This window comes from Solanum lycopersicum, chromosome 9, assembly GCF_036512215.1.
Source record: "Solanum lycopersicum chromosome 9, SLM_r2.1".
Lineage (NCBI taxonomy): Eukaryota > Viridiplantae > Streptophyta > Magnoliopsida > Solanales > Solanaceae > Solanum > Solanum lycopersicum.
Window position 1 is genome coordinate 25255806 of NC_090808.1, and position 13873 is coordinate 25269678.

General features: G+C 34.7%; 1 protein-coding gene across 1 annotated transcript; it reads left to right on the forward strand.

The window, feature by feature from the left end:
* The first annotated feature begins 7635 nt into the window (after window positions 1–7635).
* LOC101255330 (rhodanese-like domain-containing protein 4A, chloroplastic) lies at window positions 7636–10562 on the forward strand. The gene is made up of 4 exons (XM_004246937.5): window positions 7636–8399; window positions 8908–9010; window positions 9348–9587; window positions 10212–10562. Exons 1-4 carry the CDS (start codon window positions 7756–7758, stop codon window positions 10263–10265), a joined length of 1041 nt encoding a protein of 346 aa, XP_004246985.1. The 5' UTR covers window positions 7636–7755; the 3' UTR covers window positions 10266–10562.
* The last annotated feature ends 3311 nt before the right edge of the window (window positions 10563–13873 follow it).

The window sequence follows — 13873 nt, forward strand, 5'->3', positions numbered from 1 at the left end:
AAGAAAAAGAGAAAGCAGAAGATAACGAAGAAAGTAGACTTTTTAAATTATTTAATTTTGGTAAAGAAAAATATTAAAATAAAGAAAAAAAGAGTAGTAAAAGTGGTGGTACTTCAGCTAAATCAACGAGTAGAGTTAGATTTAACATAAATGATTCTACTTATGTTGATGATACTCCTTACGATATTGATTCAAATGTTCAACTCGATCACGAAAGTTTAGAACGACGTTATGGTAATATTAATCCTAATGTTGATGAAAATTCATTTGAAGAAGAAGAAGCTGATTTGGGAGAAGATGAGTTAGAAGAAACACCTACTAGTCCGGTGACAGAAGTTTCAAATGAGACTATCAATTTACTGGAGCAAAATTTTGGACATCCACCCCTTATACCTCCCACAAAGGAGAAGGGAAAGTATCAACGACCTAAAACTTCTATTATGTGGTAATTTATGACTTTCAATAAAGAAAATAGTGTTGTTATTTGTAATAAGTGTAAGCAACCTTTTAAATATAAACAAGGTGGGGGTCAAGGTGGAACGGGGAGATTAAATAGACATTTGTTATCTTGTGTGCCGATTCAATATAAAGAAGCTAAAGCATTAGCCAATAGAAAAAAGGAAATTTCAATTAATGAATTAGATATTACAGATAATGCATCGATAGGGGCTTCTAACATGGTTCAAGGAACATTAGATTCTTTTGACCCCGCTGGTCCAATAACACAACGCAAATATAATAAGGAATTAGATTGGGAAAATTTATCTAAAATGGTTTTTGTTTGTGGTTTGCCTTATAGTTTTCCTTCAAATCCCGATTTTATTGAATATATTCAACAAACTTATAATCCGAATTATAGAGGTTTTTCAAGAAATACTGTTAAATTTGATGTTTTTGAATTTCAAGGTAAACATTGTCAATTTCTTCGTTGTATATTTAGCATATTAGATAGCAAAATTCCAAAAAATATTAAAACAAGGTGGAATTCTCTTTATGAAATGATTTCGGTTGCTTACAAATATAGAAGACCCATACAAATGGTTTTTAATGCTCATAATGTTGACCCATTAGATAGAATTTGTGATGAAGATTGGGAATAAACTAAAGAACTATTACAATTTTTAAGACTTTTTTATAAACCTACTACCATGTTTTCGGGAATTTATTATCCTACTATTTCATCCGTATTAATAAATATTTGTGTTCTTTCAATTCAATTTTGTAAATATAAATAAATAAAAAAAATTTAGAGTTGCAATTGAAGGTATGATTGAAAAAATTTTAAACTATATTTTTTCCTATTCCTCAAGTTTTTTTAACGGCTACTTTACTTCATCCTGCTTATAAGTTACAAGGTGTGCAAGACCTTGTTGACACTTTTTATGAATCTTTAGAAATTTTATCGGAAGAAATTCTAAATTGTCAAACGTGTAAGTCTAGCATAAAAGTAGAAGCAAAATTGTTGTATGAAAAATATAGAACTACGGAAAATTTTCAAGGAGAAGTTGGTCAAAGTTCTAATGTTGAGATTGATTTGTCACTGAAGGAATATTGATTGTATTGAAGTGTTTTCCTAATAAGGGAATACATGGGAGATATATATAGGAGATATAGGAAGGAGTACTAATACTAATAGGACTAGGATTAAGGAGTACTAATCCTAATAGGACTAGGATTAAGGAGTACTAAGCCTAATAGGACTAGGATTAGTACACAGTAAATACTAATATTATTTAATACTATTTATTTAATACTATCTGTTATTATCCCCCCTCAAACTGAGCTGAGCGGCAGCGAACGGAAGCTTGGAACTGAGGTAATCGTGCTGTCGGCTCGGGAGAGGCTTGGTGAGAATATCAGCCGGTTGTTCTTCAGTGGGTACATATTGCACAGTCATGGTGTCGGCCTGAACTTCATCGCGAACAAAGAGACAATCGGTATCAACATGCTTCATTCTGGTGTGTAGGACGGAATTCTTGGCCACACAGGTGGTTGATTTATTGTCACAATAGAGAGCAGGAACAGTGTGAGTGGCGCGGAGTTCGCGAAGAATATATGTGACCCACATGGTCTCAGCAGCGAGAAGAGCAAGGGCGCGGTATTCAGCTTCAGTCGAGGACTGAGAGACCTTGGGTTGTTTTTTTGTACACCAGGAGATCAGGTTCGGCCCCAAAAAAACAAGAAACCCCGATGTAAATTTTCTGTTATTTTTATCATTCGCCCAATCTGAATCTGAGAACCCCCAAAGCTCCAAGTCCCCGGGTCGAATGAGTAAACCACGACCAAGAGTGCCAAAAATGTACCTGAGAATGTGTTTTAGACAATGGTAATCATGTTCACTTGGTTGATGCATGCGCTGAGCAACTCGGTTGACAGCAAACTGGATGTCAGGACGAGTAATGGCTAGATACTATAGAGCCCCAATGAGGCTGCGGAAGTGGGTGATATCGGCAAAGGGGGTGTCGGCTCCATTCGTAGACGAAGAGACTGCCATCGGTGTTGGTTGACTGGTGTATTTTTCCAGTCCATCTTTCTGCAACAGATATCGAGCATATTTTGACTGATGAAGAAACAAGCCACTGCCTGTCCGAGAAACCTCCATTCCTAGAAAATAATGTAACGGGCCAAGGTCCTTCATTTTGAAGGTAGTATACATAGCTCGAGTGACATCCTGAATGAGAGCTGCAGTAGAGCCTGTAATAATGATATCATCCACATAGACAAGAAGAATGACTGTACCGTGTGCTGAATGTCGAGTAAACAGACTCGTGTCGTGTACGCAACACGTGAAGCCGAGTCCTTGGAGGAACATTTTCAGACGTGTGTACCAAGCACGGGGGGCTTGCTTGAGCCCATACAGAGACTTCTGGAGTTTGCAAACATGTTGAGGGAAGCGGGGATCAACATAGCCCGGTGGTTGCGTCATGTAGATAGTTTCATCAAGCATGCCATGAAGAAAAGCATTGGAAACATCCAACTGATTGATGAGCCAATTGTTGCGCACGGCGAGTGACAGTACTAGGCGAATGGTTTCCTACCGAATAACAGGACTGAATGTCTCGGAGTAATCAAGCCCATACTCCTGATTGTAGCCTTTAGCAACCAAACGAGCCTTGTACCTGGAAATACTGCCATCTGCATTGTGTTTAATTTTGTACACCCATTTACAGCCCACTAGGTGCCTCCCATGGGGCTTAGGTACAAGAACCCAAGTTTTCTGATCAGTCAAAGCCTTAAACTCGTCACCCATAGCATGACGCCAATAAGCATTTTTTGAGGCAACAGAGTATGTTGTTGGTTCACTATCGGGAAGGGGTGTATTTGGTAGTATGGTAGCCTGAAAGGTTTTGGGTTTAAAGATACCGGCTTTGCCACGGGTTAACATGGGATGAGTATTGGGGGGTGGCACGGGCGGTGGTGATTCGGAGGTGGCCGGGAAGGACCCAAAACGGATCGGGCTGGAGATGTTGTGGGTATGGGGTGGTTCGGGTTGGTTGTGAGTGTGGGTGGTGCTTGCGGGTGTATTGTGGGTGACGGTCGAAGGGGTGTTGAGGGGTGGTTGGGTAGTGGGTGGAGGTGTGGGGGAAGGTGGTGAGGGACCTGTGAGTATGTTGGAAAAAGGGGAAGGACGCCAATGAATGATGTATTTGTGGAGGAGGAAATAGACTCGTAGGGAAACTCATTTTCGACAAATTTGACATGACGAGATATGTAGACTTTATGAGTTTGTGGGTCAAGACAGCGATAACCCTTGGAGATAGGATGATAGCCCAAAAAAATACTTCAAATTTCAACTTATATGCGAGGTTTTCTTGATCCTAATTCTACTAACCGTGATGATTTTGAAGAAAATCTTAATCAATCTTTAGAAATATTGGAAATCAAATATGGCAATGAAGATTTATTAGGATGGTGGAGTAGGCGAAGCGATGCATTTCCAACTTTGAGCAAAATGGCTCGTGATGTTCTAGCTATTCAAGCTTCATCAGTTGCATCTGAGGCTGCTTTCAGTGCGGCAAGGTTTTAAATTGGTGATCATAGACATTCATTGGCGGAAGACAGTTCGGAAACAACAGTTTTATTTAGAGACTGATGCAATGCTGAAAGGAGGAATAACAATTTGCAAAAGTTAAGTAAAAAACAAGCAAGTTGGATCAAAACACAAATTGAATGCAGTGATGATGAATTAGAGGCACAAGAATTTCTAGCAAGTTTGCCAACACCGAAGGATATCACCATCGATATAATGCGACAAATAGAATTAAATTTTAAAGGAGAAAACAGATATTTTTAGATTACATTCGAGAACTAATTAAAACAGAACCCTTCCTAGAAGGTGGCTGTGTAAAATTAGTTACTCATCTAATATCTGTAACAAATATTAGTTTTACGTATGAGAACTTATTGAAACAGAACCCTTCCTAGAAGGTGGCTGTGTAGATTAGTTACTCCACTAATATTTGTTAATTGTAACTTCTAAGTTCTATTAAATAAATTTGAAGGTTTTAACTTTTATTCAAGTTTTTTTTATACAATTATTGTTTTGCATTTTAATTTTAATATATACAATTTAATATATACTAAAGTACTAAACTAATTTTAAAATACTTAATTTAAAGTTTACAATTTACATTATTTTAAAATATTTAAATTACAAATTTAAACTTCTCAAATTTGAAATTTAAAACTTTAAAGTTGAAACATGAAATTTGAAACATGAATCTTGAAGTTTGAAAATTGAAACTTTAAATTTGAAAATTTATTTTGATATTTGAAAATCAAAAATTAAATTAAAAATTTATTAGCTAAAGACGTGTAATTTCAATACAAATATATAAGTATTTAAAAAAAATCCCTCGTCCCATCCCATCCCGTCTCGTCCCCCTAAATCCCATCCCATCCCGTATATATTGTGGGACGAGATGAGACCCATTCTTGTCCCCCCAATCTCGATTTCGTATCAAATCCTCTCTCCCCGTCACCCGTCCCGTCCCGTCCCCCTTCGTCCCGTCCTCCAGTCCCCTTCCCCGTCCTTGCAAGCCTTAAACAGGATGAAGAATATAGTCATTGACTTTCATTTTGTTCGTAAGCAAGTTTAGCATAAGGCACTTGAGGCTCGTCACCTTTACTCTGTTGATCCCTCACCAAGCCTCTTCATCATATAATTTTTTAGCGCTCTTTTCACAAGTTGGAGATGTTTTAGGACTTTAAGGGGTCCTTTGGTAGGGAGTGAAAAGGTGGAGATATTTTAGGACTTTAAGGGGTCGTTTGGTAGGGAGTATTAGGAGAAATAGTTCATGTATTATCTGTGGTATTATTTAATACTATGTTTGGTAGGAATTCTTGGTCAATCCATGAATTAGTTATACATTCTACATGGTATAAGAGTGTGTATAACTAATACATTCCATTTGATAGTATTAGCTCTAATACCATGGGACTAATCTAGGTAAAGACAAAAATACCCCCTCATCCTTTTAATCATTTTGTTTATTTTTTTGATTTTATATTTTATATTTATACTAATCAATTTATTTAAATAAATTAGCATACAAATTTTATTTTTTAGATATAACTTTTTGTTTCTAATATATGAGTTATTTAACCTATTAATTATTAGTACAAAATATTATAATCCGACTAATATGCTAATGTTGATGTATGAATTTAAGAACAATTCATAAATAAAATATTGTCTCTTAATGAAAGTCCATTAAAATTACACACATATACATCTCGAGTATAAAATTAGTTTAATATATTTTGCTATGTTTATTTTTTTTATTTTATGATAAAGAGTCTTTTTTAAAATTTATTTATACAAAATAAAATTCAATAAATTTTCTCTATAAATCATTATAGTTGTGTGACCTTTTGAGATATTAACTTCAATTTATTAAGATGACAATTATTTATTAATCAAATAATTTAAGTGAAAAATAGTGAACATGACAATAAAATTTTTATCCTCCTAGCAAGTTAAAAACGTCACAAAAATAATATTCTTCGTTAATTATCTACCTTGACTCAATTACATGAAATAGAAAATCTCATAATAACTCTAAGGTATAATTGAAAAGAATTTTTTTTGTAATTTTTAAACCACACACAAAATTAGGTAAGAAACAAATGAACCAAACATTTGATAAAAATAATCCCGCATTACAAATCCCTGCATTACTAATTCATGCATTATTGATATTTGTACCAAACGACCCCTTTCTTGCATTCAATATTAATTTATTCATTTTTAATCTGGCTAGAAAAATATTTTTTTAATTAATTATTTCATTTCAAATTTTCATCAAAAAAATAAAAAATATTTTATGTATTGTGAAATGTTAAAATAGACGTAGAGCCGTCAATATGGGCTAGGCCCGTTGTGCCGGCCTGGCCTAACCTGGAATTTGATAGGGTTGGACTAAGATTTTTGGAGCCCATTTAATAAAAGGGCTTTTTAGCTCGGCCTGAATAATCATGTTGATTTGATGAGCTTGAGAAATATAGGTTGGGCCGGCCCGTAGGCCAATAATAATTAATAAAAAAATATAATATAATATTAAATTTAAAATTAAAAAGAGCCCAAATTCAAAATAATTAGGTTAATATTTTTATTTATGTATTTATACTTTTACTTGAAAAAAAAACTTAATAAATAGAGATAATTTCAGAGACGTCCCTCCAGGCTTTGCTCTATAACACTCACCTTCTTTGTGATTTACGATATTACGTCTACCTTCCTTATTTTCATTTTTCTTGTAACCATTCTTTAAACCTATTTAAATAAATATAAATTAATTTAGATTTTGACAAATTTACCCTTATATATGAAAGTTTAGATCTAATTTTCATTGATTTATCTTTATTCGTTGGATCATGTTTCTTCTTCACTTGTGTAAATGTTTAACTAGAAGAAAATCTTATCGTTCTTATCGAATTCTTGGGAAGTTCAATTTTGTCTTCTATTTGAAAAAATTGTTGCCGAAAAATGATGGGTTATTGTAGGGGAAAAATTTACGTGAATTGGTAAATATGAAATAGAGATAAAGAATTAATATTTGGTGAAAATGTGTGTCAGCTTAGTTGAAGACTTTGATTTTTGTTGGATTAAAAAAATAAGTCTGTGTTAATTTATTTTTAAAGTATTTTTAAATGAGTTATTTTTTATATAATATTTATTAATAAGAAAAAATTTATATAAAAAAGAGTAAAATTATCAAATCTATATTAATTTATATTTATTTTAATTAGGTTTAAATAATGATTACAAGTAAATGAAAATAAGAGAAGTAGACGTAATATCGTAAATGAAAGGGGAGGTGAGTGTTATAGAGAGATAATGGAGGTCTATGAAATTATCCCTAATAAATATTATAAAAATAATTTTATTTTGATTTGATTAACAAGTACTAACATTAACATCGTATAATATTATTTTGTCGATATTTATGATAATATTTTAAATTATAATTTATAATTTAATAATTATACAAAATATAATTTTTTTAAAAAGGTGAGCTGACCCATCAAGCTTGTAGTCGACATACTTATGGGTTGGACCTACTATTTTCTGATCCACAACAAAAGTGGACTAATCCCATCTTATTCATAAAATATCAAAATCTGTATAAATTGACGTGAATGGGATCTGGTAGACCATATTGACAGCTCTAAATAGACGGAACAAGGAAATTTAGCTTTATAAATGGCGGCACATCTTATCGTCTCTCTCAAACTTCTTTTACTTTCTCTCTTATGATGATGACGATGGAGTCTCTTTCCATAGGCATTTCAAGTTGTTTACATCTCCGAAAACACCCACAATGTTCTCCCAAATTCAGATGTTCTCTCACTCTCCCCTCTAATTCAATCCAATTGAATTCTCCTAAAACCAGAAATCTCTCTCCCGTTTTACAAACTGAAACCCCAATTCATCTTATCTCTCCCAAATTCTACTACCTATCTTTCCTTTCTATGACTCTTTCTTTTCCTCTCAACTCCCTTGCCTCCTCTGGAACTACACCACCCACTTCAGCTAAACTCAACTTAGAAGCAATATTGGTCTCTATTGATGATTTTTTCACAAAGTATCCATTCTTTGTTGCTGGGGTCACCTTTATTTGGCTTGTTCTTATACCATTAGCAGAAGAGTACTTGCAAAAGTTTAGCTTTATCTCAGCCGTTGATGCATTTGCAAAGCTTCGTGATGACCCCAATACCCAGCTTTTAGATATTCGGGATAACAAGAGCTTAGCTTATTTGCCTTCTCCCACTTTGAGAATGTTAAATAAGAGTGTGATACAGGTTGAGTTCCGCCAAGGAGATGAAGATGCCTTTCTCAACAGTGTCTTTCAGAAATTCAACGACCCACAAAATACTACGCTTTGTGTTATAGACAAGTAAGTCTATGTGAAAATCTTGCAAATTGACCATTGTTATAAAAATATATTATTTAGTGTCAACTTGTCATTACCTTTATTATTAGTCATGTATAGATCTGGATTTGCTCCTTATGTCTGTTCTTCATGACTCTAGTTATCCCTGATTGTCCAAGTAGTGGCAGCTGTAAACGCCCTTTCCACCTAATTTTTTTCCTTTTTAAGTTACCTCACCTTCTATCTGATGGTTTTTGCGCCTAATTAGCTTTATGGATGTGTTCTACAATCAGATATAGCTACTGCAAATTAAAGAAGAAGAGAGAATAGTGTCGTTTCCCACTTAATGAACATGTATTTGTTGAATGTCTCTCACTTACTGAGAATTGCCTTTATGGCCTCTGCTCTGACAAACAGTCGATGCTTCTAAAGCTAAAGGTAGCTGCTGTAATAGCAGATAGTGACGAGTAACACTTAGCTATTGAGTAGTTCAAAGAGTTTGACAGATATCTTTCTTTGATGTGGAAGGTAGTTTCGATGGGAACTCCATTAAAGTGGCTGAATTATTGGTCAAAAATGGTCTCAAAGAGGCTTATGCTATCCGAGGTGGGATAAGAGGCAAGAAAGGATGGCAGGTATTTCTTCCTTTCTTCCGTTTGAGTTGGGATGATTTATCTCTTAATTCATGTTCAACTGTATCATTTTCTGTAATTAAGCTTACAAATGATCTGCCTATATGTATTCTTTGAGTAGAATTGTGTCGTTTCTCAAATGATAAGAGACTCGGATAGTTTTTGGGGCGTAATTTCTGCATCGACCTGGCCTAATTGACAATATAATAAGTGTTCTTGGGCTATTTCTTTTTGTTGCTGATCTTGGAATCAAATCAGAAGCACAATGTTTTTAGTCATCAGAAACTCTGCACAGATAATTTCATCTTGGTCAGTTAAAATGCTTGTTTTTACTTTGCAGGAGATCCAAGAAACCCTTCTCCCTCCATCTGTTCATATTTATCCCAAGAAGAAGGATAAAGGGTTGCAACCGCAAGGCAGCAATAATGGGGTGATTCAAGCAAATGAAATTAATAGTCAATCTCCATCCGCTATAGGTGTGACCCAAGTTGAGCAGATAAGCAATGGTCCCGTTAAGAAGTCTGCTGACTCACCCTCAGCAATAAAATGTGGTCCTAGGTCATCATCGCCATATCCAAATGTATGATCTCTATCTCTTGCACACATTTAAGTGAACACTCTCCCAACTTGATTACACAACCATGACCATGGTCAAGTGCCTGAGATTGCAAAGCTATTAAAATGGCTATCTTTATTCCTTACTACACCACAAGAGTAGTGGAAGGTTGTGAGATTGCAAAGCTATTAAATGACAATCTTTATTCCTTACTACACCTCAGGAGTAGTGGAAGGGTGTTTGGGATGATTCTTGAATATATCTATGTGCCACTTGCTTCTTCAGTATCCAAGTTGGATGTTCCGTAGGCGCACTGCAATGGAATCATTCTATGCTTTAGTCTGCGGTTCTCTTTTAGGGAGTCTGGCTCAATCCCAATTGATCTAAACTCTTTCTCGAAAATTATCACCTGACCACCGTGCATCCCACGGTAGGCAGCAGTTTGACAGTCCCAAACTCGCCAAAGTGGAACACTTAATTGTTGTGTCTCCTTTCCTTCTTTGATTTGTTACTGAGTCAATTTAGGTCATGTGGTAATGCTAAGAATGGTTCTGCGTAGCTTCTTTTTTATCTGTCCTCTTTGCTCAGAACCATCAAAATGCTTTAGGCTCGTGAAATATTGACTCTATTTGTTTACCAATCTTGCAGTATCCAGATGTGAAGCCCCCATCGTCCCCTTCTCCTTCAAAGCCTCAAAATTGATGGCAGTTGCATGTTGTTCCTATCTCATCAATCATGTGAATGGTGTAATCTTTGCCATGTCTCAACTGCAGCTTCACATGAATATGTTTCTGAAGTGAGAATGACAGAGACACACTGAAAAAACAAAGCAAATGATGTCTGCTCTGATTTTTCCTTTATCTACCATGGAATGCAGAATTATTAGTACAGTTTTGGGCATTGCTAGACTTTTCATTTTTAGTGTATGTGTTGAACAAGAACTTTTAACTAGCTCCTTTGTAGCAAGCGCTGTTACCAAATTACTGCCTATTATATTAAGTCTCTGAAATGTCCTTTTCCCAGCCCCACCAAAGGGATTGTGGATGATTGATTGATGATCTGAGAGAAACTGGTGTTCCTGAGAAAATGACCAAGTGAATTTGGAATCGCCGGATTATCCTTATGCCCTCAAGTCTATTGCGTCGGATTTGGAATTTGTTTTTCCAAGTTGAAGAGAAGATGACGAACACAAACGATAAATAGCTTCCTAACTCTGCTACGTGATAAGCTAAACATGTGAACGGGTTTAGTTTAATTATCTCATAACTCTATCCAAATATTCTGGGAATTTTCAACCCTCCGGGGTGGCCCAGTTTGGAAAGATCGAAGCGGGTTTCCCTTGTCATAAAAAAAATACTCTTCAGAATTTTCATAATTATACATGTTCTTGGCGGCAACCTATACCCTCAAATTACTCAAATAACCCAATGTTATGGGAGTAGGGGAAGGAGGAGGAACCATGCACTCTTGTTGCAGTAGAACCTTCAAAAGAGCAGAGGTAAGGTGTACAAACATCAATATACCTCCGTAAAAATATTAATATAAAAAATATTGTAAAGAACATGAAAATTTGCTTGTTGAAAGAGGAAAAGATTGATGTTTGATTAAGAAAAGAGAGGAAGAAAATTTTAGCGGGAAAGAAAAAAAGCTGCGCTAAGAAAAAGACAAGTGACAACTGATTATTCTTAAGTGTATTAAATAAGTTGAATGATATATATTAAGACACTCCTAGTGATATGATTCATTAAGATCTTTTGAGGTTCATTAAGAGTTTTTTTTTTTTTTTTAAAAAAACAAATGGATTTAATGGACAAAATCTGAATGATTAAGATTTGAATATTAAAATCAAAACACACTTACCGCTATTAAGTGCAAATGAATGAGGCCTGAGAGACCTATCTAATGCTATCAAATCTCATTTTAGTGCTATCACGTCTCATTTTAGCTTACCTCTCACATCATTAGATAAGTTTAGACCATATCTAATATCTCTCTATTTTACTCTCTATATTTGGAGAGTAAAATAGCGAACTGGGTCTCTATAATACATCTCCAATCTTACTCTCTCCCCCCCCCCCCTCTCTCTCTCTCTCTCTCTCTATATATATATATATATATATATATATATATATATATATATATATATATATATATATATATTACTTTAAAAGTATGAACTCCTAATTTAAGTGTTAAATTACTATAATATCTTTAATTTAGGTTGTGACTTTTTCGATGTGGTGTGACTCATCTAGTAAGTTGTAACATTTTTCAAAGGGTTGTGATTTTTCGATGAGTTGTGACTTTTTCAATTGTGACTTTTTCTAATAGTTGTGTCTTTTTCAATAAGTTGTGACTTCTCGTAAAGGTCATGGTTTTCAGATAAGACACAAAAGAACATTTGTTCATATGACTATTTGTTGACTATAAATAGAGGGACTTCCTCTTTGTCACGACCGGGGAGTACCCCCTAGACGTAATCAGTGTCGTCGTCCTCGGAGAGAACTTGGACAAGCCCTTAGCATTCATCATAACATATTATAGGTAAAAAATGCGGAAAATTAAAAACTTTTTACATATTGTATTGAGGTATGCATAGACCTCTCACATATCACATTTGGAGTTTACATAAACTCCTCGTTTAGTGAAGCTTACATAGGCTTCTCGTTTAGGAAACATAGTCAATACATAAGAATTAGTCTAATACTTCGTCTCACATCAAACCATCTAAAGCAGAATACAATATTAGAACATAGCCCTTATACAAGTTCATATTGCCACACAGGGCTTACAACAAATATCTTCAAGAAGAGGGAAGAAATGATTGTCTTTAGATAATATCAATACTACTAGGGTAGAACAAAGGCACCATCCTCAAACTTGAGGACCTATCAAAAACTCGGGGAAAAGTCTAAGTCTTCTTGCAAAGCAACTTTGATATCTCAATGGCCCAAATATATATTTTTTGGGAAAAGGGAAAGAATATGGATTAGTACAACCGCATGTATCAAGTATGGAAACATATGCTAGTAGAACCATTGAAATCATGCTTAAAAGGACATTTAGTTCAAAATCATGCTAAGCCACTCAAAAGCCTTTATTCACAATTAAGAACATATGCAAGTCAATGATCACATATTCACTTAAGACAAGTTCATATTCAACACAAGACCAACATCATCATAAAGTCAAGTAAACATGGATATTATCAACATAAGGTCATATCAACATGAATGACATCATATCAAGATCATATAAACATAACTACTCCAACGTAATGTCATAACAATAAATCATATACAAAAGTTCATATCATCACAACATATAAGACCCTTACTCACAACCCCTTCTCAAGCCTACAAGTGCAATGCTTATGTGAAGCCCCATAACCCCACATAATCAAGTAAACCAAGTAGAGGATCATAAGCAATGTCTATATTTCATATCTCTTCATATCATGCATATTCATAACCATGTACATCAACTTAGACCAATATATGTTCATCAATGAAACTAATATCATATAGGATCATCAACATGTAAAGTCATCATATACATTTCTTTCATATCATAAGTACATTAGAACGACCTCCTAGCACTTCCCTCAAGGTCAACTTGTGTCATGTATAAATAGAGTCTCATACCCCTACCTACACTAAGTAGAACCCCTTAAGTCACCCTAGTTATTGTTCACTTTATTACTTTCATTTTACTTTCAGGAACAATCGCCTTAACCTAAAATAGACCATGTAAGCTAATCATGGAATTCAGTGTCATGAAACCCCCCAAAAAGGTGATCTACTTGCCAAGGTAGGACCAAAACATGAACATAGCATTCTAGGTGGATCCACTATCTAGTATTGCTATGTATGCAACATAGTTAAGGAACTAGGAGATATGTCTTGAACACTCTACATGCCCATTAGCATTGGAGTCCTCATCTCATGAGAATATTTGGTGAATCTCCCTTCTATGGGAGTTAACACTTCTCATTATCAAGTTCACTTGGTGCTAAGCTAAAATCCCTTTTTGAAATATTATTTATTCATTCTCAATTATCATAGCTTAATGTAGGTCATAGGAGACTAACCTCCTTGTATATCATGTCATTTGCTCATCAGGTATAAGATGAGAGCTTCATTTCATCACAAACCATCATTGATGAGATCAACATGCCATAGTCATATCATACAAGGTACACAAGAGAATCACTCTTGAATCATTAGACCCTTACCATGATCTCACATTCAACATAATCATATCATGTCATCATATTCATCATATCATATCTTCTTAATCTAATCACATAT

Excerpts from the sequence above, each read along its gene's own strand:
- LOC101255330 (XM_004246937.5), top strand. The coding sequence starts at position 7,756 with ATGATGATGACGATGGAGTCTCTTTCCATAGGCATTTCAAGTTGTTTA. Across the intron at positions 8,400-8,907 it reads ACGCTTTGTGTTATAGACAA|TTTCGATGGGAACTCCATTA; the intron begins GTAAGTCTATGT and ends TGTGGAAGGTAG. Across the intron at positions 9,588-10,211 it reads CATCATCGCCATATCCAAAT|TATCCAGATGTGAAGCCCCC; the intron begins GTATGATCTCTA and ends CCAATCTTGCAG.